Source organism: Epinephelus fuscoguttatus, linkage group LG17, assembly GCF_011397635.1.
Source record: "Epinephelus fuscoguttatus linkage group LG17, E.fuscoguttatus.final_Chr_v1".
NCBI lineage: Eukaryota > Metazoa > Chordata > Actinopteri > Perciformes > Serranidae > Epinephelus > Epinephelus fuscoguttatus.
In genome coordinates this window covers 35,559,547-35,585,802 of record NC_064768.1, presented here as the reverse complement: position 1 = coordinate 35,585,802, position 26,256 = coordinate 35,559,547, and the positions used below count along the sequence as shown (strand labels likewise).

The window sequence follows — 26,256 nt, the reverse complement described above, 5'->3', positions numbered from 1 at the left end:
CAGATCCGAGCTTAAAATAGTGATATTTCATCAAAATCACTTTATTCTATGTGTGTTGTTTAAATTCTTGTCCAAAATAAACCATTTGCAGGAACAAATCCAGACGTACGACAAGAATGAAAAACTAAGGATGTTTTTCAGCTCTAGGAGTTCGTCTCCAGCTTTAAACTTTCAAACATCAAAAGGTAAATTTTAAAATCTATAACTAATTTATGGTAGAGGGGAAGTCATGCATTTACCCCATCACTGAGGGAGGCTCAAAGAAAAATATCTGTAGCTTCAGGTAAAAAACAAACAAACAAATAAAAAGACACACCCTAGCTCTTCTGACAAGTAAAGAACAGTCCCTTATGAAAAGGATCCCTACAGAGAAATAAAACGCATCTTTACCTTTGGCTTTAGACTGTTTATATTTGAGTGTAACCAAGTCTCATTCTGAAATCTAGTTTCTATTAAAGAAGAAATCTAAATTACTATTAAGGCTAAGATTTCTTTAACGGCTAATTATTAGGGATGCACAAAAATATCAGCACAGGTCATCAGCAGATAAAGGCTTTAAAATGAAATATCTGCATAGCCCCGAAATAAACCTTCCTGCTGATATGACCAGCTGATAAGATGGCACTTTAATTATGCGACTTTAATTAGTCAAAATATCCCTAGTTGTCTCAAAGAGAGCATCAAGCCTGTTATACTAGGATGACCAGTCCATTATTTTCAATGTTCCAGCAGATTCCTTCTGTCGCAGGTAGTTTTGGCAATTGTTAGAGGAATGTTTAGGGTCATTTTCCTCTTGGAAAATAAATCCAGGCCCAATAAGACGACTCCCACATGGTACTCCATGCCTCACCAGAATGTTGTGGTATACTTTCTTATCCATGATGCCATCAATTTTCACTATGTCACCTGTTCCTGAGGCTGAAATGGCACCCCACACCATAATACTACCCCCTCTGTGTTTAACACTGTGGTGTTGATCTCGTCACACAGTTCTCGTGAGGTCGTTCTTCTGTCCTTAAGACTGGGTATTTTGAGATGCTTCACTTGTCTGTCTGAAAGTTTCTTTTTTCTACCTCTGGTGTGAATTGGTGGCATCATGGCGATATAAAGTGTACTTCACAGTGCTTGGACTGCATCTCAGTCTCCGCCTATGTGGCGGTAACTCCAGCCAGCATCAACAAGGGCCTTGATTCGAGCCTGTTGCTCACTCGTTAGCTCCTTCTTCACCTTAGCCATGTTCAAAGAGCAACATGTGCTTCAAGACTTCTTCTAGAGCCTTTGACCAATTGGTGGTGTGGCCTCAGAGACCCTCAGAAAATCCTGATGTTACCACTCACTTAATGAGCAGTACACATCAAATAAAATTTCTCCAAACACGTTTCTTGTTATTTTAGGTAGTTATTATCACGCTAATGTATGTTCAAGTGTCCATTTCCCCCGATAAGTTGGTTTTAATTCGTTATTTGATTCTATAAACAGAGTTTATAGAGCTTTTATTTTGGTACTTCCGGTGACCAGCAGTGTGAATTTGCATATTAGCTAAATATTTAGTTTCACCCAGAATTTAGATTTAACATTTAACATTTAGATTTATATTTATCATTTAGATTTAACATTTAGATTTAGATTTAACATTTAGGTTTAGATTTAGATTTAATATTTAGATTTAGCATTTAGATTTAACATTTAGATTTAGATTTAGATTTAATATTTAGATTTAACATTTAACATTTAGGTGCCACATTTAATATTTAGATTTAACTATTTAATATATTTCTAAGTTAACAAATATTGCTGTAAATGTGGTAAAAGGTGACGTTAAAAAATTCACAACACTTATTTAAACATTGTTTGAAGCTAAATGTGGCAAAATGTTGATGTTATTTTCAGCGTGAGCCACTTTACAAACGGCACCCATACTTGTACATTCAAAAGAATCACACAGCTGTACCCTACAACTCTTACATCACCGTCGATTTAACCACGATCACACCTGATAATGATTACACAGGTGATATGGCTTCCTCTGTGAAGGAACATGACCGTGTGACACTGACAGTGAAATAGGCCTCGCTTGTTTTTTGTAAGGAAAATGACCTATCCTATGGTTTATAGAGCATTATGATGACTTTGTAGACATTTCGTTCGTTTTATGGGGTTTTTTAATGGTCAACAAAAACAACTGAAACCTCTTAAATATGCCAAGTGTGCTAATAATTTTGGCCACCACTGTACATGTAAGCTTCCTAACCTTAACACTTCTAGCTAACGTTACCTTTGCTAACGAGTTAGAAACTGTCAATGACGACACATAACTTACCATAAGCCAACTAACTATTATAAAATATAATAAAAAATAATAATATAATTCGACAACAAGAGTTGTATGTCACTAAAACGTGAAAACGACTTCTTCTTACCGTCAACAGCGCCACCAAAATCCCGCTTGTGCACAGAAATATATCGCAGCCGCGGCGATAAGGACTACAATAGGAAATGTTAAAAAGCTTACGTCACTTCCTTTTTCTCACAGGTGTTTCCGTAGTGTAGTGGTTATCACGTTCGCCTCACACGCGAAAGGTCCCCGGTTCGAAACCGGGCGGAAACATTGTTTTCTAAAATTTTTCACATACATATATCCTGCTGTAAGATGTTTATTAGTGTTGTGACATGAAGCAGTGTCGTCTGTATTACTGTGCTGCAATGCATTCTTCTAACTGCTTTTGTGGGCACAGGAATATCACTGTGTTGATTTAAAACGTCCTTGCCACAAACATCCCACTAAATAAACATGTCAAACATTGATCATTTAAAAACATTTTGAATTAATTTATCTAAAAATATAGATTAGACATCTGTTATTGATATCTAGCACTGTGTAGACTACACACACACACAGCCCAGAATTCACAGCTTTGTTTCCACCGGGATATTTTGGATGGAGGATCTCTCTGATTAATGACCTGTCTTGTAGCAGATGTTTAATTAGCGTCGGAAAGTCCTTACCTGATGTTTTCCTGTCAGAAACATATGGCACCGCACAAAAAAAGGCTTGTGTCATACTCATTTCCTCATGTGAACACCGTTGCCAGACTTCATTATAACATTGTCAGCATGTTTAGAGCGGGAGAATGATCCCAACAGGAAGCACCACATATATCCTATTTCAGAGGCAATCAGAAAATGTGCTGCTCATTTTTTATATATTCTACTGGCTTTAAAGAAGACACAAACATACATTATTAATCTCTCACTATTCTATTGATGTCAGCATACAAGTGTTTAGACAAAACAATTTGCATCAGCTCAGAAACTGCACAGACCGATATTTTAGTCAAAATCAAAATGGTGGGCCGACCTACCGACCAACATTGCCATCTCTCAGCCCACTTCCCAGGGCAAAAAAAAGAGATTATGTCCCAGCAGTTGTGTCAACAGTAGACGCAGCAGTCTGTAGTTATGGTGGAGACAAAGACATTTAACATCAGTAGCACCTGTAGTAGTAGTCGTTGTACTTTATTTCAGTTTCCTGCAAGAACCTAAATTCTGTTAAGAGGCTTTTAAGGAAAAATGCTGAGAGAAACACTTTTTCCTGGCATTTCAAATCCCAAACTGTACATTAGCAATGATTAGCCTGCCATTTGTAAGAGAGCCGCCAGCAGCCTGGTGCTAACATGTCATTTTCATGGGCAGAGGCTTTATGTGGACAGAACCATTAAAGCGTGGCATTAGAGTGTCCTGAGGGATCAGCTTTGCTCCACTGATTTCTCATTCACATGAGAGCTGAGGGCAGGCGACACAGACACTGGCTGGTTCGCTACGTCTGATGTGTTCCACTCTCAGCTGCCTGGCATGGAGGCACTTACTCGGGCTTCGCTGACAAATTACACAGGAGCATGTCGCCCCCCGCCATCTACCTAAAGTCAGGGCTGCACCTTGAATTTTGTGCTCATCCAAATTAACTGCTTGAATTAACCCAAAACATTGAGCATAATTAGTTCAGACAGGACATGATGTCAAGTCCAATCAACTGATGGAGCAGCTGATTGATGAAGGGAGTCAGCTGATAGATCACATGATTCCTTTCCATGCAACCAATTGGTGAATCTCATTCAGGGCGCCCTATTTAAACTGCTCTGGCCTGCCTACTGTTGCTGCTTCCTCTGCAAGCTGCTTTGCAACCCGCCTCCACCCCAGCTCCTCCTTTTTAAATTCTTTGTCTGACTTATCAATGTCATTTCTGTTTGTCATTGATGCTGCTCTGTTCTGTTCCCGGGGGGTCTTTGCTGCTGCTCTCCCTGCCTTAGGCTTTCCATGTAGGCGCATGGAAGGGCAGAGAGGTTTGCTCTCTCTGCCTCAGGCTTTCCTACACTACCTCACCTCACAGTGTCACATGTTGTTCATGTGTTCCTGTTTACCAGCATAGAATTGACAACACTGTTTCTTCTTGTACTTCATAGCATCTGGAAAATCAATACGAAAATATATTCTGGAATGTGATGCAACTCAATTGCATCAAAAGTACTTGGGTAGTGTTTTGGGTTAACAAAGTATATAACGTGACCTAAGTATGCCACATGGGTCGTGCTGGTATGTCACGTACCTGCATAAGGTAGGTAACGCTATATTATAAAAATGTTGATTTTTGCTTTTATGTAAATCAGCTAGCATTACCTTTAAACAACATTTGGTTTCATACGCGGCACAAACAGCAGTCTCCTGGGGTGAAAGTCTTGCCCAACCTATGCAGAGTTTGTTGCGCTTTATACTGCGTCCATTGCGCTTTCGCCTGTCAAATGTTGCTGCAGAAGGGCTTACACTGGCGGCAGTTGAAACCCTGATGCGTCTCATAAAAATGCCAAAGGATGCCTTCAATGTCGGAGTCGCATGCCAACACTGGCAATGCCAATGTGTTCCCAGACCTCAGCTTCTGTGAGTGCAATGTGAAGCCCCATTTCCACCAAACACTTTCAGTATGGTACCTCTGGGACCAACAGTACACCTTCAGACATGGTACTTAGACCCTAGTGCTGCAAACAGTACCCTTAAATGTGGGCGGGGTTGTTGTCACTCACTGCTCCGTCCAGCACTCGCTGTATTTCCTCATCAGCGGTGACACAGATGGAAGTCTGCACCTGGTTTATCGTCCACAGAACGAGGCTGCACGCCGACATTTTCAGAACAAAATAGAACAGGCTGCAGTGAGAGTCTCTCTCCATGGGATATTTAAAGATAGCAGGTTTGTGCATTTAGTCCTTCTCAGGCAAGCTCAGGGGTTTAGTGTTGCTGGAGCCCACAGGAGCGACGTTTTTTTTTCTCCGAGTGAGGATTAGAATATATGCAGTTCACGTAACCTGGCTGAAATTAATATATATAAATGCCTAAAGATCCACTCATTACTAAAAGTGTATGTCATATAAAAACTAAAGTGATGGGTTCCATTGGTACCATCCACAACTTTTCACAGTGTAAACAGGAAAACAGTGTACCAAACTGAACTGAATCGTATTGCTCGGTGGAAACGGGGCTTTAGTTGTAGCAACTACACTGTGTTCCCAGACCTCAGCTTCTGTGAGAGCAACATTAGAGAACTTAAAAGCAATGATTGCTAAAACTATAAAACAAGACCCAAGCTGTAATACAGCAGAATTATCCTTTAAAGTAGAGTTTGATTTACTCTGCTGCTGAATTCTTCTGCCTTGTACAAATGACTGTTCAATAACGTACTTGAGAGTCTGTGTCGCTTTTTAAATCCTGAATGGTTTTTAATTGCACCATGTGGACTGAAATGTGACAATGTGACAAAGGAGCTGTGATTCAGAACCTCAGCACACCAATCATTTAGACCAGCTGGAGTAGCTTTCAGCAGCTTCTACTTCTGCCTCATCTTTTGTATTCTGCACACACTAATTATTTTGCCATTTACAAACAAATGCCACTTCGAAACTAGACTCTGTCTGTCATTGACTGGAATACCACATTCCTGCAACGGTGCAGACTTCTTTGATCGCTTCTAACCCATTCTTGGATGTTCATTTTCTTGGGCGGTGACAACACTGATTCACCAACAGTAAACACAAGTTTTAATTTGTCTCCAAAGAAATACAGGAAAGAACAGCCTTTGATCATAAGAAAATAAGAAAAGGACCCTACAGAGCAGAGTTACTGTACATAGACGCACTTTCTTCATATCGCAAACAGACACCGAACAGAGCCGTTATCAGGAAATGATCTGTCCATCATTGTGTTCTTGTAGCTTCAACATATCAGTGACATTATTAACCTGTACAAAAAATGTTAGTGATTAAAAACAGTAAGGATCGAACGAACATTTAGAGAAAATCTCATCAGAAAAACAGGAAGGTGGATGAACATAAAGGGACTGTCTTTAACAATGGGATGTCTGGTCATGCTCAGGGCATCTACCAGGGAAACAAAGCCACGTTCACATCAGCCACTTGTCCTTCTCCTTGTTAAAGTTCTCAGCCCACTGGCGCGTAAGCTCCAAGTAGTGCTCTGGCTTGTTGGGTTGGTAGTCAAGGTACAAACGGGTCACTGTTTTCTTAGGTACAGCCCTCTCTATCTGCGTGCCTTCGTGCCATTGGTTAAAAGAAGTAATGGTGACGATTTCTGGTCTGACAGACAAAGCCGCCTGCAAAGATGTGTCGTAGTAACGTCCGTTAACCCTGTTCCTGGTGTTATGGTTGTTCCATGGCCGCACAGCTGTGTCCACATACCCCGGCCCAACACTGGGAATAAACAGCAGGTTGCTTGCATCACAGAAGGCCTTGATGGCTTTCCAGTTCTGGTGGGAGGAGCCAAAGGAGAAGCCGTTGGAGGCAAAGTAGGTGTATATGCCATCAAAGCCGCTAGCTAGGATGTCATGTTTGTGGCGCTCTTCCACAATGAGGGCGACGAAGACGCCGTCGTAAGGCGTGCCTCTGATGCTGTGGGAACCTTTAGCTGTCAGAAGCTCCGCCCAGGACTCTGGTGGTATCAGGTAGGAGTCATAGACATAAAACAGAGGCAGGACTTGCCCTGTGCTGGACCTGAATCTGTAGAAGGCGCCATGCTTTCCATACCTGAGAGAAACAAGAGATCAAGCTGTGACAATATGCATGGAAAAGCATTTTTACTAAGCATATCTACTATGTATAGGTAGAGTTTTTGTGATTACAATGGTTACAGTGTGCATCACTGTCCACATTTTGGTAAACACCACTGAGGGGAAATGTTCAAATTCTGTACATAGTGGCTTTAGTTTGCCTCTGTTCACTGTTTCACCACCACTAGGGGGGGCCAGAGTCAGAAAGTTAGACATGTTCAAATCCCACACACAAGGGCTTTAATACTACTTGGGGAGAGAACTACAAGTAAGTTAGTAGTCAGGAAACTGAAGATTTTCTTCCTTCATAGTATATGAGCTGACTTGTCATCTGAAGGTGGAGGGGATGGTGGATGGCATGTCACCAAGGCGAGATACCTGCCAAGCTGCAGACAATGGTTCAAGACCAACAAACAACTAAACCAGTTGTTCTTTAGCAAGCTATCGCTGCATTGCTAGCACCTTTTCAGCTAACAAATGTGAGTATTTTTTAGCAACCTGTTGCTGTGTCCAGTGGGGATAGTGCCCCAAATTGCAGTTTACAGAGACATCACTGTAGCCCCGTTTACACTGCCGGATTTTCCGTGAATGTTGGGCCATTTTGCGGGCAAGCTGCGAGTGTTTAGACACACAGAGCCGAATTGGCGAGTTGATCCGAGGTGCCCAATTTCCCGCCTCATAGGGTAGATATATTGGCGGAACCCTTTTAGTTTAAACAGACAGAGACGGCCTTCTGCAACGGGAGGGGCTGTTGATGACTTGTGGGAGGAGCTGTTGATGACGCCGCACGTGCGAGCCACTGGCGGTGGATAAACAGGAAACAGCTGATAGCAGGAATTAGTGAGCAGCTAGTAGCAAGAGGGAAACACAAACCTGACAGACACTGTAAAGATGAGCAACTGGACAAGGAATTGCGCGCCCTCCTTGTCCTCGCAAACGAAGAGGCCATTTACCGTCAAATGACGGGAACGGTGAAGGACGGGCCGACTTATGAGAGAATCGCCGAAGGACTGACCAGCCGCGGCTTCCCTCCACGTCACTGTTTACGTCACACGTTGAGCTACACGTTTTGTTACTTGCTCACGCCCCCCATTGCCCTGAAAAAGGCGCATTCTGTATAAACAAAAGTAGGTAGGCGGCATTTTGCTGCACTCCCCGATTTTGTTTTTATACTGCCAATGCTGAAAAAAGACTGATTGGGCTTTCCTGCAAATTTGCACAATTCCTATCTAAAAGGGCTAGTGTTTCCAGTGGGGACTGTGGCACTAACACAGCTTCGTCCGTAGACACAGAGCAACATAAGCATGCATTTGAAGTTGTGTTTCTGGTGACGTGACAAACGGTTCTCTCTCTTTAGAGCTTTGGTTTGATTTTGTAACTACTGCTCACCTAGCACCACTGAGCTAACTAAGGCTACAGCTCAGCCAAGAGGGACATCATTACTTTTTTGTGCGTAGAGATATGGTTTGCAGGTGTACTGTAGTTTGGTAGAAAGAAACCTACATGGAACAGCTCACAACAAGGTCTGTGGATTATCTTGAGTAACCAGGTCATGATTTCTGGATAGAGACTTTGCTGTTGAGTTTTTCAAATGTATTTTTTGGCACTTCGAGCACCACAAGCTGAGTGCCATCTAGTTCCATTATACTGGAGAGAAGACAGACATCTCTACAGCTGATTTCTCTAACACTCTGCAACTAACACCAAAACTATCTGGATTGATTTTTGATTTTGGGGTGAGCTACCCCTTTAAGCTAACGAGCTACATGTGAAAGGCTAGACATAAAGTCAAACTGTCATGTGCCTCAGTGTGACCCACTGTCAGTGGGTAAGCCAGGCTAAAGACCAAGGCAACCGATCCTGTTAGCAGTGGTTTTGTTTCACTGCAAATACACCTCATGTTTCAAATGTAATGATGCTACATGTAGCGCCTTTAATACAGCTTAGATTTCACAGGTTGTGTCAGACATTCAGAAAATATTTATGCATCTCTTTTTCTGTCTTTCCATTTTCGTTTCATTTTATACAGATGGTCGGCTCAGTGGGTTTCTGAAAATGTTGGCAGCAACAAAAAGTCCAGAAATCGGATTTGACTCGAGGCTCTCGAGGCTGAGCTTTGATTTTACTCCAGTCTGGTATCATTATAAACACGGCATCGCTCCTCACCACAGTGTGAGATCATGAGCTTCTTCTTTTATTAGACTGCTATTGAATATTGTATTAGACGAAACACTATCTGATTAGCCTCACAGCCTCTCCCCACGTCTCTCTATTAAAGCGAGCATATTTTACATGTTGCTTCATTTATGGGAAAAGCTGAATATCATGAAATGTTATGAGACAGACAAAGAGTCAGGTTGTCTCTGGCACACATTCAGACTGGTCAAAGTCAGAGGAAAATCTACCTGCCGATCTGCTGCAGCAAGATCACAGGGGAGACATCTATATTTAACAACCTGTTCCTCATCGTCTCTTATCAGGCTTCAGATACGAAAAGCAGAGCTCCACCCTTTGGAAGGGAAACAGATCTCGCACAGAAATAAAAACAACTCACTTGTCAATGATGTATTTGATGTTGTCATGCATGCTCTGGTCCGTCCGTCCCTTGTATGGCTGTATGTGAAAGGCCACCTGTGTAAAACACATTTGAACACAGACGTTAACAAAAACATCATCAAAACATAATTACACAAAACCCTGAAAAATAAGGGGTTATGCAGTGAATTTCAAACTGTGCACCCGTGGTTCATTATTCTAGCCTATTATCCGTTTTGGTGGAAAAACAACATTTAATTGGTCTGACCTCGCTTATTATTCAGCCACGCTGCCTGTGAATCACAGCCATGATTGACATGTCACTCTGTGCCGACTCTGGAGTGTTTTAATGAGGAGCTGCTCTAATTAAAGTCGGGCTGGTTACTGTTTAAGAAATTACGATACCAGTACCAGTACCAATACCCTTAAAGTGATACTGGTTCCAACTGACAAGCTGTTGGAATAACCATGGAGCCCACACTGTAACTAACTGCACATATTATCATATTTTTGGAAAAATGAATGTTCACAAACGAGCCGAGTCTTTGAACCGGCTCTTTGAAGTGAACAAGTGAGCGGCTGCACTGTCTTTCTCCCTCACAAACTAGTCTCTCTCAACTTGTTCTGGATCAAATAATCTGAAATTAATGGATACAGAGTAAATTAAAGCAAAAAACAAAGAAATTAGGAACTGGCTCGTTCACTCTAAAGAGCCAGTTCACTCGTTCACTTCAAAGAGCTGGTTCAAAGACTCGGCTCGTTCACGAATGTCACATCACTAATTACAAAGCAAAAGCAGCATGTGTATACATTCAGTAGGCTATATCTTCAGTAGCTAGCTAGCTAACCCTACACTTTCCAGGGTTTGATTTTGGTTTTGGAACAGGGAAGAAACGTATATCTTTTTCCAACCTCTCCAAGTTACGAGTATCATTAATACACGACGTGCCCCAGACACATTTAGCTCCAAATCCACAAAACCAGCCTGAAAATGAGGGAAATCTGAAACGACTGCATTAGAGTCAATGGAGCACAGCTGTGTTGCTGTTGGACCCTGGTCTGAGCCGGCCTGATGCTACGTTATGATTGTTATGATGACATTATCAGTTAGAGATGAACGTATGCTGCCACTGTTAGCTGGCTAACGTTGCCTGGCATGTGGTGACACTAAATAGATCTGTTTTTGAAACAAAAGAGTCATGTGGGAGACAATCCGGTGCCAGTAAAAGCTCCAAAGTGTGTAGTGAAGAAGTGTGACCCTGAATGCATTGCATTTGAATTCATAATGCAGGCGGTGATGCTGAGCCAAGAGCACAGTGTGTTGAATGTGGTGAAATCCTGTCAAATGAGGCACTAAAACCATCGAAGCTCCAGAGACACTTAAACACAAAGCAGCCAGGACGTGTTCAGAGGCCAAAATAATATTTCCTAAGGAAAAGGGACAGACTTAAGTCATCACATTCACAGCTGACAGTAACATAACACACCCTTAGAGTCCTCTTCATTTGTTTTTCTTTTTGTAATCATGTTATGTTTTTTAATCATTTATTTGGGATGTCTTTTGGCCTCAGAGCAAGTTAACTTCTGAGGATCAAATCTGTCAAGAGCCTGCCAACTGACCTATCAGATCACTGGAATCATTCATGCTGGATTACTGACTTTATAATAAAGTGACCAGTAGTAAAGACCATCCAACCATCAACCGCTTATCCGGCAGGCTGAGCAAAGCACCCCAGACGTCTCTCTCCCCAGCAACGCTTTCCAGCTCCTCCTGGTGGACTCCAAGGTGTTTCCAGGCCAGATGAGATACGTAATCCCTCCAGCGTGTTCTGGGTCTGCCCCAGGGCCTCCTACCAGTGGGAGTGCCCAGAACACCTCTAATGGGAGGCGCCAAGGAAGATCCTGATCAGATGCTCAAACCACCTCAACTGACCCCTTTCAACACAAAGGAGCAGCGGCTCTACTTGGAGCTCCCTCCGGATGTCCGAGCTCTTCCCCCTGTCTCTAAGGCTGAGCCCAAACACCCCACGGAAGAAACTCATTTTGGCCACTTGTATCCACGATCTCATTCTTTCGGTCACTACCCAAAGCTCATGACCATAGGTGAGGGTTGGGACGTATGGACCAGTAAATTGAAATCTTCGCCTTCTGGCTCAGCTCGGTCTGGGATCACTGCAGACGCTGCACCAAACTGCCGATCCATCTCATGCGCCATTCTACCCTCACTCGTGAATAAGACCCAGAGATACTTGAACTTCCTCGCTTGGGGCAGTACCTCACTCCCAACCAGGGAGTTAATAAAGAGCAATAGATATTTTTTCAAGCTGTTCCAGGTTTTCCATGGGCCCACTTTGGTTGATTGCTTGACACGGTAAATACACAACGATTACAGCAGCGTTTTCACAGAGCAAAGATTCCTTCATTCCTGACTCTGCAGCTCAGAATAGCAACTTTAAGATGACAACAGGAAATAAGAGCTTAAACCATCTGTTGTCTTTTATTGGAAACATGATCAATACGCTATGGATAACCCTCCACATGATGTCATATACATTTCACCTTGTTCGATATCACTGTTCCCTACCCACTAAAGGCTAACAATTCATGTTACTATAAGGGGTTTGCACAGTGGATGCTACAGTACGTGACCTCATCATTTAAGGTACAAAGTGCTGAGTGAAGGTTATGTCACCATCAAGTCAAGTCTCAATTGAAACAGGCGCAGAATGAGAGAAGTTTTTACATTCAGCAGTGTGCTGGTGCTTTTGTGCTGATAATTGTTGGCCAGCACCTACAAAGAAGTTATGTGTGTGTGTGTGTGCCTCTTGATGATTGACAGAGGAAATGTCTGAAAAGCTTTAATAGCCTCTCTGCAGTGACTTCTATTCTATTTATGTACAGAGGGTACCTGCAGTGAAAAAGAAAAGCTCTCTATGCTTTTATGAAACATTTTTCTTGCTGCTCAGTGGTGTGTGAGCACTGCAGGACTGACTCATTTGACCTTTTATTGGGAACTGTTCCTCTTTAGATGAGTATTACTGAAGGATTAAGGCTGTGTTTCAGCCCTGAGGTCTAATGTCAGCATGACGGTAAACACTGAAAACACTGCAGAGCTCATTAAACATTTCTCTACAGCACAACTTGTGGTCAAAAATGCTGAACCCAGTTGGCAGAAGAGAATGTTGGCATTGTATAATCCTACAAACCATGGATACGTTGCAGTTGTATGTTTTATACGGGTCATATCAACATTTCTAAAGTGACAAAGAACATGGTGGAGGGGACGGTAGATGGTCTGACACCAAGGTGAGATGTCTGACAAGCTGCAGACCACTGTTCCAGACCAACAAATGACAAAACCGGTTGTGTTTTAGTGAATCGTTGCTGTGGGGTTTCCAGCGGGGATAGCAGCTTTTTAGCCAAATGTGGTTCACAGGACAGTGCCACAAAAAACAATTGCTTTTTCCTAAGGCATCACTGTGTTTCCACCTGGGATAGTGACACAAAAAGCAGTTGATTTATACCAAGAAATTGCTGTGTTTCCTGTCAGGAGAGTGTTGTTTTATTTCAAGACACTGCTGCTTTTCCTGCCAGGACAGTAGCAAAACAAGCGGTTGTCTTTTACAGAGACATCACTGTGTTTCCAGCAGCTTCTTAGCCACATGTAGATGTTTTTTAGCGATCCCTCACTGTGTTTCCAGCCAGGACAGTGCCACAAAAAAGAGTTGTTATATACCGGGATATCACTGCATTTCCTGCCAGGAAAGTTTCACAAAAAGTGATTATTTTTTCTTCAAGAATAGTGCCACCAGAAGTGTCTGTTTTCTACAGAGACACCACTGCGTTTCCAGCAGCTTTTTAGCCAAATGTGGATGATTTCTAGTGACCTATGCTGTGTTTTCACTTGAGACAGTGCCACAAAAATCATTTTTGCTGCATCGCTGCATTTCCTACCAGGACAGCTGTATACAAAGCGGTTGTTTTTTACCAAGATGTCACTTTGTTTCAAGCCGGGATAGCGTTACCAAGACATAGCTGCATTTTCTTCTAGAAAAGTGGCTGTTTTTTACCAAGACATTGCTGTATTTTCAGCAACCTTTTAGCCAAATGTGGACGTTTTTTTAGTGACACATCACTGTGTTTCCAGCCAGGACAGTGCCACCAACAGTGGTTGTTTTTTACTATAACATTTCTGTTTTTCCAGCAACTGCCATGAAAGCTGTTTCCTGTTAGCATAGTGGCACAAAAAGCGGTTATTTTTTCCCAGGACATGCATTTCCTGCCGGTATAGTGGCATATAGAGCAGTTGTTTTTTACTAAGACTGTGTCACTGTGTTTACAGCAAAATGCAGGGTTTTTTTTAGTGACCTGTCACTATGTTTCTACTAAAGATAGACCGATACATCGCCCGGCTGATATATCGGGCCGATATTTGAGTTTTTTACTTGTATCGGCATCGGCCGATACGCGCGTGGGTTCGCGGATTTATTTTTCCCTGGCACTTTTTTTCATTTGAAAGTATGTGGTTAAGTTGAACAAAGCTGTTGAATCCTACTGTGTACAGTAGTTGTTGTTTTATTTATGCTTCAGCTTAAATATTTGTTTATTTTATAAAGACATTACTGGAAGATTTAAGATCACTGAACTCTTTTTTTTTATTTGAATGTGTAATAATAATAATAATATTCTACCTGTTCTACCTCAACTTTCCATCTTGTTTTAGTATTTTTTACTGTTCAATAAATGTTTCTTATTTTAAACTTGAGACCTGTAATATTTGTTATCATTGTTTCATTTTTTTGATGTAAACTGAGGGAGCAAAAGCAGTATCGGCCCCAAATATCGGCTCAAGAAAATCGGCAGTCCATAATCGATCATCGGCTAAGGGTGGTGGAAAAAAATCGGTATTGGCATCAGCACTAAAAAATCCATATCGGTCTATCCCTAGTTTCTACAGGAGATAGTGCCACAAAAAGCGGTTGGTTTTTTTTTTTTTAACCAAAATGTCACTATGTTTCCATTGGGGATAGTGTTACTAGAAGCAGTTGCTTTTTACTAAGACATTTTTTTTTAATCAAATGTGGGTGTTTTCTAGCACTGTTATACAGTGGGTATAGTGCCATGAAAAGTGATTGTATCATACCAAGACACTGCTGTTTTTTCAGCGGCTTTTTAGCTGAGCATGGGTGTTTTTTAGAAACCTGTCACTGTGTTTCCACCGGGGATAATGCAATTAAATGTGGCTGTTTTATACTGAGAAATTGTTGTGTTTCCAGCAGCTTCTTGACCAAAGATGGGTGATTTTTGGCGACCTGCTGCTGTGTTTCCAGCCGTGATAGAGCCATCAAAAGGGGAACTGCCCATTAGTCCGACATCCCATTGTTCCGACCATATTAAACCCATTGTTCCAAAGTCCCGTTGTTCCGAAATCATCATGATGCCCTGTGGTTAAGGTCTGGTTAAGTTCAGGCACAAAAACCACTTGGTTAGGGTCAGGAAAAGATCATGGTGTGGGTTAAAATGAAAAAGAAAGTGACAAACACATAAGCTGTGAGCCTGCTCCATCTCAAGCCTTTCCCAGCTGACCCAGAGCCGGTCGCGGCGCACCATCAAGGTAGAAATACGCCCGCCAGGAGCCGTTCAGCACCACGGACCGTCGGACTAATGGGATGTTGGACCAATGACGTGGACCCATCAAAAGTAGGTATTTTAAGCCAACACATGATTTCTTCTTAACCATAACCAAGTGGTTTTTAACCACACATTTTGATGAAACAAATGTAATGTATCCATGATTTGCAAGAATGTACAATACCAGCATTTATTCGTGAGATTGGGTTAAAACTGTATTCATACAGATCGACTGCATGTGCTCAGATATAACTACACTCCCTGACAAATGGTACAAAAATAATTCCCTGCTGGAGAGGCATGCTGGTCTGACAGCCATCAGTCATCAAAGACAAAGGCAGGCAGGCTAACTGTGTCCTTTTCCTCTGGTATAAAGATAGGAGGAGACAGAATGGCAGACAGAAGCTAACTTTAGCCTGCAGGATGCTGAGGATTTCTTGAAAATGGAGCTGAGAGGGAAGAGGAGGAGGAGATGGAGGAGGAGAGAACAAGAGAAGCAGATGCTCACCATCCCCACAGGCTTGTCCCGTATTGTCGTCTCATCTGTCAGCACACTCAGGTGAAACAGGATGGTATCTATTCCACTGACCCAAGTGTCTCAGAAACCCTTTTTAGCTTCCTCTCAGTGATGATTCAAACTTAAAAGCATATGTGCACAGACGTTTTTAGATTTGTATGTGATCCAGAGAGATTTTAGTGCATATGCAGCAGAGATTTTTTTAGAAGGACTAAATTAAAAAATCCCAAACTGGAGGTATGAGTATGATTTGACAGAGAACACTGTATCATTTTTTTTGGCAGGAGCTGAGAGCTGTGTGATTGATGCCCTCTGTCATTCAGGAAAAACTATGGCAGTCTTGTTTGCTTCAGTCACAAAGGGGGGAAAAAAGGATCTACTGCAGCTCAGCGGCAAACAGTAAAGCATTGACAGAGCTGTCGAGCCACAAACACTGAGCGCTCAACGCCCACTCCATCTTTCAAAAGAGGCTGCAAGGTCTTCCTAAACAGTTTCCATGGTAACGCGGTGGTGTTTGGCGCCCGGGCTCGGGCTTGTCAGCTGTCTCGACTGGTTGGAAATCATGAAAGGCCAGCGAGGTAAGACGCTCCTCAATCTGTTCCTGTTTGGCTGAATAAACCGCGGACGGATGAAAAGTGCTTTGTTTGCTCAGATCCCCTCACGCTGTGTGGCGCCGACAGACTCCCGTTTTTACATCCCGAGCCTCAGGTGTGTAGACGTCGCCGCAACCAACACGCCTCCCGATCAGTTCTCAACAATGTTTGGCTTTTCTTCAGATGATGACAAACACTAACCTGGAGCGATGTTACATCATCACGTTGGTGTTTGCTACATTAAATCAGCTAATTTTGTAAACTAAGATGATAAATTCAAAAGTGCAGAATGCAAAACACCATCATGAAGGGAAAATGAGTCTGTGCGAGGCAACAGAAGGTGTTCCCAGAGTGATCTGAAATGATATACGATGTGTCCTGAACTGCACATAACACATCCATACCTCCATCTAATCTGTGATGTTAATGTTGGTTCAATAAATTCATACTCTTTGAAATGACAGGAACGTTTTCTCATTATAACTATAAGTTGTCATGATGTGTGTTTATAATCACAGCGAGATGCTTTAAAGAGTTACCATACGCTGCCCTTCAGCCTCCTACACACTTTCAAAACATCACAGTGGGGGTGTGGAGGGAGCGGCGCAAAATGGTTGCTGTGTGAGGTGTATGGAGACAGGAACTAATAATTACAGTTTGATATGAAAATGTGGCATTTGCACTGACTACCTCACCACATGCTTGGTATCAATTTATGTTTTCAAACTAGGAGAGGATATAACTCCAGTTTCAACTGACAGAATTCCCCACCTATATCGTGTTTAATCTCTTTAAAGCTGCGTTCAAGATTTTGTTTTAGGCCACACATTTGAAAAATTGGTTTACACATCCAGCAGAGTCAGAGCAACATTAGTAATCATGTCATCGAATCATGTTTCTGGTCACCTGATGAAAGTACGCAGTGACTGAGGCCACTGGCACCACCCTTGTCATTTTAGCTATTTGGAAAGGGGCTAAATATCGCTTCAGAGTTGGGTTAAATTTTGGTGAGGGAACAACTGGCATGGCCATTTTCAAAGAGGTCCTTAAAACTCTCACCTCAAAGTATCTGAATAAAAATGGTCTCTATGAGTACCCATGAGTCTCCCCTATACTTTTTTTAAATATTAATTTTATTGATGATAATGTATGTCAACATGAACATACAAACCCCAACAAAAATCTCGACCCAAAACAAACACACACACGGAAGAGGGATCTTGACGTCTAAATTCAACATAGTCAGGAGTTAATTACACAGAAGCACACAGCAATACATATCATCCATGTATGATTATCAGACACATCACGGAAGAGAGTACGCAGGAACAAGACAACCATAAAGGATAAAGGGAAAACATCCAGTTAATATGTGTATCCAGATGCGGTCGTGTCCTCCTCTAAACTTGAAAAGGCTTGTTCCCAGGAAATGTTTTGCTTCTTACAATAAATGTACACGGACAACCAGTTGATTTAAAGAACAAAAAAAACGCCTAATACTTGACACCCAAAGATTTTCAGTGGCCCCATCAGGCCACCCCTATGTAAAATTTCTAGGGGCGCCACTGGATGTAGGTCTGATTTAAACTCTTTTAGCTCTGTTTTGGTCTCCACTCTTGAGAAAAAATATCTGTCTGCTCAGCTGCTAAATGCTCCGTTATGTTCAACAGCTAGTTGCTAACATCATCTTTTTGCCTTTGGTGTTGGGCAGGTAGCGTACAGTGAGTGTATCAGGTATGATGTGGTTTTACCAAGTGGATCAACATCCCACGTTGCGTTCCTGGACCAACTTTACGATCAACCAATCACAGCTCTCTGACATCATCAGTGTGCTTCACCTGCGCTTTTTTCAAAATTCCTTTGAGCATCTTCTGAGCTAGTTTTCCAAATGAAGTTAGTACATTTAAACAAAACCCTTATTCGCCACTGTGGGACTAGCGAGTTAGCTTGTTGGCTACGCTAACGAGTAAACTTGCCAATAGGTTAGATTATTGTTAACTAACACAGATTAAGGATAAAATTTTCACTTGCAAATACCTGCTATTGACACATTTTCACAGCCTACCAACGTAGCAAGCTAACTCGCTAACCCTGCAGCAGCTCATAAGGATTTTGTTCAGTGTTAACGTGGATTTTGTTCAATTGTAATACCTTCAGTTTGGGAAACTAGCTCAGAAGAAGCACAGGAACATGTCCCACTTGGCAAAATCACATCATGCAGTGTATCAGAGTGCTTTTTCAGTGCAAACAGCTGCATGTTGCAGCTTAAACTGAACGAAACTGAACCAATACAGTAATTTGTGGACCTGAAAATAAATCAATGAGCCGACAGACACCTGGAAATGCAGAGTTGAGTGATAATTCTCAGTGGGTTTGTCACTAAAAACATCACCTCTCATGACTGGTGCAACTTTTTGCTTGATTGGTTCATTAAAATTTTCTCATCTGTGTCCTCACACAGCTGTTATTAAAAGAATGCATTACTCATTAAAACGAGCATCCTTGTTATAATAAGAGGTTTGTGCCATTAGCACACGACACTTTTCTGCTCTACTAAAGTTTTAATTTACATGTAATTAACATTTCACTGGACAAACAGGGTCAATCTATGCTTAATTAGTGAGGACAGAGCGCTGCAGGGGATTATAGATCAGCCTCTGTCCTCCTGTCTGTCACATGTGTCGGCCTCCACTGATATCTGCGACACCAGTGGTTTGCTTCAGAGGGAATTTGGCACAACGATCCCTCTTCACACATCATTTTGCTTTAGAATATTGACAGAGAAACTCCTTCTGTGTCATGAGCATTATATCAAATGACACGCAGGGCACACACACACATGACATTTGCGAAGAAAGCGCACACACGGACACACACACATGACTGCTCGCAAACACAGACTTCAGCCTGCATTTTGTCAGTGGCAGCTCTGGTGCACTGAAACACTGGAGCATTAGCCCTCAGGTCAGCTGTGCGATACACACTGTTGTGTAAGTCTGACTGAGACACACAGAGAGACCCAGTTCTCAGTCTAAGACTTCCATATAAGGAGCACGAAAGTCGACTGGGGGAAAGCTCTTCTGTCCTCTTAATGCTGAATCTACAGTCTGAGCTCGGCTTGTTTTGCCATTGCTGTCTCAAGCACCTTCAGCATCTTTTGGTTTTATTGTATCTGACCCCCTCAGTGCTGGAGTAGATACGATTTTGTGAGATGGACTGGTGCATTTAAAGAGACAATCTACCCTAAAGCACTCCAGCTTTTAAAAACAGCGATTGGCTCAGCCAGTCTGAAAGCAGAACATTTTAATCTCTCTGCAACCTCTGTGTTACTGTAAATGTCAGGTTTTGAGGTCAGAGCTTTGAAATTGAAGATGCCACCGGGGCCCCGTGGGTAGGTAACCATTTCTTCACTGTCAGGAGCCTCAGAGGACCATAATGCAATGCAGCTGCAAGACATGCTGTGTTCTACATAAAGGGCGTGACGCACTTTTTCTCAAGTGGAAAGAATTTTAAGGGTCTGTCACACTATAGTCAGGTTCACAATGTCCTGATTGCATGTGTTTAAAAAACTTGGCTGGGTATAAAACTGTACATTTTTGGAAAGTTTCGAGTGTGACAAACCTCAAAACCAAAAGTCTCCATGACGGCCATCTTGGACTGTCAAAATGGCAACCACGCATAATTTGTTTTTAGCAGGATTCCACATTATAAATCAAATTGGCTTCCTTCAAATTTTGAGCCCAGGAAATAAACAGGACCATTTCCATCACACTGCACCTGCTTATAATGTCTTTATGCTGTATCTGTATCTCTTTTTATGGTATTTCTTATTACTACCCTTGACTTAACGAGCTAGGTAGCGTTAGCTTAGCTGGCTTTAAAAGACTACAACAAAGATTAGCTGGCTGATGAGCATGAACCCCTGGTTAACATTAAGCCAAGCTAATGTTGGACACAATAGGTTATTTAGTGGTTGTCAGGTGAGAACTCATGAGCCAGTTAAGTTCATTGTTTGGCGAAGCTAACTCTGGAATAGCAAATGAGAGTGTGTTGTCATCAACAGGGAGGCGGCCATTTTGGAAGGATAGGTGTAATGTGTTCACACCAAACATACGAGTTTGACATATGTCCCCGGAGGATCTCAATGTTGATTGGCTATGTTGATAGGAGCTAACTGGTCGCTTAATTTTATCATTTTCAACTCTCGCGAATAAGCACCTAACGCAAAATCGTGCTACTTAGCCTACTTCATTTGCGCTGCTTAATTAATGTATATCGCATATTTCGCATCACGTCCATTGCACCACTGGGCAGCAATACTTGTCTAATCACATCTTTACAGTAGCCACGTTTCCATCAGCCTGTTTAGATGCGCATCTAGAAGTATCGCATTGTTAATTTATGATTTTTGATTTCGAATTAAAATCCCCTGATTCGCACAAACTAAAATACCTAAATAGCACCTCTCTCCATGGTGATATCCACACTCCGGGTCGGGAAGGCGGTAATGCATTACAAGCTGGTTGCCAACCGCCAGAAAACGTAGAAGAAGAATAATGTGAGACTTGTTTTGTTTCCGGTTCTGTGGAAAAATCGCACAAGTTCATAGTTTTCACCAAAGTCCAGAAGTCCAAAATGGAAACACACAGGATTTGTATTTCTTTTAATGCGCATTTCCCAATGATTCGAATCACTTTTGGATGGAAACATAGCTATTGACTTTACGTGCGACTTGCGCAAATTGTTTTATACATGCCTGGTGTGAACACAACATAAGAGTGCCATCTGCTGGCGGTTTAATGGAAGTGTCCAAAAGAACTGCTGATCTGACACAAAACACTTCTCAGTAACATAAGATTTAAAACACCAAATGTAGTATATATAGTATAACAGACATAACTGAGGGCTAATGTTATGTAGTTCTTTTTAATAGACTCCAGTAGATTAATTACGCATGATGAGCCTTTTTGTTTGCACTCAGTTAGTATAACATTATCAAGCTCATGTTTCTTTAGCTCTGTATTCACCCGTTTGTAAATTGGACTTGAGCCTCGCCCTCCAGAGATTTAACTAACTTCAATTTTGTAATATTTCACTCACTTTTGCCTCTGCCGAGAGCTTCTCTTTATATGGGCATTTTTCTGTTACATGTACTTTGATATTTCAGATGACAGATGATTAGACCGGCAGCACAGTTGCACCATCCACTTTTACATAACCTTGATCTGCTGGAATATAAAGTGCTCCACAAAACACACACGGATTACAGACAGTAATGAAACAGGGGTCAATAGATGGAGCCCCAAAATCCAGAAAAATAATATGTTTTAAATCTTATATGCACAATATAATTTCCACACACATAAAAACAAACAGATATGCTGCTCTCAGCTTTAACATTTACGTCATTCATTCAGTAAATCGTCAGAAAGGAAAAAACATACCGGTTGTCTCACCAGTTACCTTGATGCTGTGCCTGTGGGCGGCGTCCATGACAGCGGGAACCAGGTCCTCGGTGGGCTCCCCGTGGTCGTCCGCCACCCCGGGAGGATACCAGGACAACACCAGCACCCCTGCAACACCGCAGCATAGGGAAGAAGGCTGCTCTGAGTACAGTCTGGCATGAAGTTTGAATGTAATGATGGCTAATGTTTTTTTATTGGAGGACTGCGGTACATGCAGGAAGTTTGCGTTAATTATGTCCTTGGAAGTCACTCTGACATCACATCGCAATGCTAAACAACAGTGCTGACAGAGCTAACAGGGTTAACTGGGGGGAACCAGAGGGTCGGCGCTTCACTTCCATAACGACACCGTGTGAGTGCAGTGCAGAGTGACGGCGACGAGCTAGCCAGTGGCCTACACACATGCACTAACACGCACATGCAGCTGGACTGGCTGACCCCAACAAACCACAGAGAAGCTCGGATTACAACACACACGCCATTACTCCAGCTGAGTCATGAGTTGTCTGCACACAGTTCTCAACATGGAGGTGGCTGGCAGCTAGCAGGTGATGGCGCTAACTCCATAAGCAGTGCTAATCGACAGCAACGGCAAGAGCTAACAGTGTTGGGGGAACCAGAGGGTGGGTGTTATCTGTCGCAATGATGTTAGCAGTTAGGGGACCGCAGTGCAAAGTGGCAGCGATGGGCTAGCCAGTGGGAGACACACATGCAGGTGTAGCCAGATGAGCTCACCACAACAAACCACAGAGGAGCTCAGATTAGAGCACGCACAGAGGCAGCGTGACTTTATCCTCTGCTATCGGTTTGCTGCGATATTCATGCTCTGAATGTTGCATGCAGAACTTTTAAAATTCAAGATGAAGATTTTCTGGTTCTGCTTTTGTCTGAGGACCTGGGGGAACTTTATTTATGCTATTTAAGATATGGGGGTGGGCGCGTTGGGGGACTTGCTACGGCCCTGGAGGAGTGTTAGCACTGTTGCATACATAACAAGGGAAACATATAGAGCCTAGAGTTACCTGCTGCAGCCGCCTCTATCTGGGCCATGTGTGACTCCAGCACCGTCGGGTCCCTGGAGCTGTAGGGTCCCAGATCAGGGTAAAAACTTGAGGCAATATCATCTGGAGGTGTGTGCCTTCCTTGGGCATGACTGGCTGCGATCTTTGGGTCCCAGTGTGGCACCAGCACATGATCCCAGTGGATGTACTTGTTGTCCATGCTGGGAGAGCCGTACCACAGGTAGTAGAAGATGTGCACATCATAAAATATGCTGTAGTCTCGGTCCGATTTTGTGAAAACCACCTTGGTGTCACTGCTGCCCATGTGGAACTGGCCCGGCGACACCACCACGTCTTTGACATCCAGCCGCCTCCTGTCGGATCTGTCCCCGATGAAGTCCATGCCAGGGGCCAGATCCGAGAAGCCATCGCTGGGCTTGAGCGTCCTGAGCCCCATCATGGCCCCGAAAATGAAGAGCGTGAAGAGGAAGAGTGCCACCAGAGCTTTCCTGCGGAGCCGCGTCATTGTCGCTGTCCGTGGTGCTGCAGACAAACACAGTAACACGGGGTCCTCTCAGTGCCAGCTACAGCTCATCAATGCAGTCATCGTATTTCAGCATGAACTGGCGTCGAGCAGGTGAAATAAAAAGGCTTCAGTCACTGCAGCGGCTGGCGCATAATCGAGCCTGTTAAACGCACGACAACCAAAGCAATCTGATTTCACTTCCATCATCACGACCCGGAGGCATCCGCCACTATAATGCTTCAGCAAATCGCCTCCTGTTCGCGCAGCAGTGATGCGCACGTCGGGTTTTATTTTTCTCCATCCTTTGCCCCTCCAGAGGAAAGTGAAAAATCGATGTCATCGCTCAACAGTTCCCTCATGTCTCTAACAAACCAGTCTGGGTCCCTCCGTGTTCCACCGTCTCATCTCCTCCTGTCATCCCATCTTCACCACAAAGGATCACACCTGCTTCTGATGGAGGGCTCTCTGCTGTGTCGCTAGAAGCTGCCCTGCATTACGGAAACACGGATTTTACTGAAGGTTCATGCTAGAATGGAGCATTTGTTTCTGTGGTGCGAGCAGGAGGGAGGTGGGATTAACCCCGATCGGAGAGACGGGTATGAGGGGTGGTTAGTGCCACAAGGGAAGCAGGAGGTGGAGCTTGGGTGGATCAGCTGGGATTCATCTCTTCTCTCTATGAAGAATTTCTGTGTGGCCTATGATGGACTGGGGAGACTGACATGGCTAAATCATGTCATTGTGTGGTATCGCTTCATTTTTATCATGGTTTCACTCCCGATACGGCGGCTTGGTCAGTGGCTCTATGCTTGCACTTGTATAACCACTCAAAGTACTGTTTACACTGGAAGTCACATTCAGCCTTTCACACACAGGTGGCAACTGTACAAGGTGCCACCTGCTGCACAGCCTTAATACACTCACATGCTGATGGAACAGCCATTAGAACAATATGGTGGTACTCCTGAATACTTTGACATGCAGACAAAGTTAAAAAAATTCTTGATGATTGTGGTTTATCGTACTTATGGCATGACGCTAGACGGATGAACCCTAAATATTTAAAATTAATGATTGAACGTAGATTATCTGATATGGAACTACAGAGATGGCATGAGAAATTACAAAGTAACCCTTTATGTGATAGTTATAAATTGTTTAAAACTGATTTCACTTTTGAACCTAATCTGATTATGTTAAAACCTTTGCTTGTCTAAGTTTCGGTGTGGAAATCATAAGTTACCTATCTCTGAGCGCAGGTATGATCGTGAAAATGTCCCCCGGAAATGTACTCTTTGTTTGACTGGCAATCGAGGAGACGAATATCATTATGTACTTGTGTGTTCTTTTTTTGATAAAGAGAGAAGAGAGTTGGTTGGACAGTTCTATAGAGCAAATCCAAATATTTATAAGTTTCAAAAGTTAATGTCATCTCGAAAAGTAAAGGTCTTGTCAAATTTGTTGAAACTTTTAAAGAAAAACTTGAATAGTTTCCCTTGATTTGCTTTGACCTGTATGTATGTACACAAATTCTGTTTTATTTATTTTGCTGTGCACTGGCTGCCGCCTGTCCTGATTTGTTAATGTTATTTTTTGTTGTCTGCCCTTTATACCCCGGGGAGTGGTCAAAAGGAATAAATGAAATGAGACAGGAGCCGGGGATTGAACTGCTCATCTACTGATTGGTGGACCACCCACACTACCTCCTGAGCCACCACCGGTACTGTCCTATCATCAGTTTGGGATATGTCAGTTTTCCCTCATTACAGGCTGCAGTTTCTGTCAAAATAAAGTTACCTCGGAGTTTGCATGTTCTCCCTGTGTCAGCGTGGGTTTTCTCCAGGTACTCCAGCTTCCTCCCACAGTCCAAAGACATGCAGGTTAATTGGTGACTCTAAATTGTCCGTAGGTGTGAATGTGTGTGAATGGTTGTCTGTCTCTATGTGTCAGCCCTGTGATAGTCCTGGTGTACCCTGCCTCCCGCCCAGTGTCAGCTGGGATGGGCTCCAGAAAGTCAAGTTGACTTGTGATTTCGACACAAACACCAGTCTTCTGGGTGAAAGTTCCATGCATGTTTGACCCATCTACCACCCCTACATGGACTTTCTCACTCTTTCTACTATGCTGTGACTGACCAGGCTGCCATATTTGATACCCTGGAAATGAGAACAGGTTGTCAATTCATGGGTCTAATATCCTAAATATTTTTCAGGATATTTTTTAACAAAATTTTCTGGAACTTGGAATTATTAATAGGTTGTCCTACACGAAAAGTGATCTCAGCACTCATGTATACACGTGCTGAATGAGTCATAGTAGTACACGTAAGTTTTAGTACAGAAACAGCAACTAAAACAACAGAAATGTTGTTACTGAATAAATTTGCCAGGAGTGCTGACAGTGGCCGGGAGGGGATTTTTGTCACTTTACTAATTATAGATAAAAAACTGTGATGGTGTGTTTAATTGATCCACTTCTATTTGATGTACCCCGGTCTTCTGGTCACTGCAGCTGGTTTGTTGAACCTGCAAAAATGAAAAGTTTGCCCACAGGGAAGCTTACAAATCAGCACATCTTAGAACTTTGTCTCTGTTTCCCCTTTAATTAGGACCCAAATAATATAGTTAGTTCAATACTTAGAAAAGTATGATGAAATTATAGATCGTGTAAAACAGTGTTACCAATATTTATTCTTTGTTTATGCAGCTTTTCTTTCTGTTACCCTTCATCCTCACTGTAGCACTAATCACCCCTCATACAGGCTTGTTGTGTTTTTTTTTGTTGAAAACGTTAATACCTCTGTCTCACTGATGCTCCTGTGAATTTAAGGGAACTTCAACAACTTTCTGTGATCTTAAGAGTTTCAAAGCCATAACTGGAGTCTCT

General features: G+C 42.7%; 1 protein-coding gene and 1 non-coding gene across 2 annotated transcripts; one reads left to right on the top strand and one right to left on the bottom strand.

The window, feature by feature from the left end:
• Positions 1-2,535: 2,535 nt before the first annotated feature.
• trnav-cac (transfer RNA valine (anticodon CAC)) lies at positions 2,536-2,608 on the top strand. Its single transcript has one exon. It is a non-coding gene; the product is annotated as a tRNA-Val (tRNA).
• A 2,168-nt stretch (positions 2,609-4,776) lies between these two features.
• maneal (mannosidase endo-alpha like) lies at positions 4,777-23,982 on the bottom strand. Its single transcript, XM_049603369.1, has 4 exons — positions 22,869-23,982; positions 21,845-21,954; positions 9,660-9,736; positions 4,777-7,082 (listed from the first exon to the last, which is right to left on the bottom strand). Exons 1-4 carry the CDS (start codon positions 23,371-23,373, stop codon positions 6,446-6,448), a joined length of 1,329 nt encoding a protein of 442 aa, XP_049459326.1. The 5' UTR covers positions 23,374-23,982; the 3' UTR covers positions 4,777-6,445.
• Positions 23,983-26,256: the final 2,274 nt, after the last annotated feature.

Excerpts from the sequence above, each read along its gene's own strand:
- maneal (XM_049603369.1), bottom strand. The coding sequence starts at position 23,373 with ATGACGCGGCTCCGCAGGAAAGCTCTGGTGGCACTCTTCCTCTTCACG. Across the intron at positions 9,737-21,844 it reads CCCACAGGCACAGCATCAAG|GTGGCCTTTCACATACAGCC; the intron begins GTAACTGGTGAG and ends TGTTTTACACAG. Across the intron at positions 7,083-9,659 it reads ATCAAATACATCATTGACAA|GTATGGAAAGCATGGCGCCT; the intron begins GTGAGTTGTTTT and ends TGTTTCTCTCAG.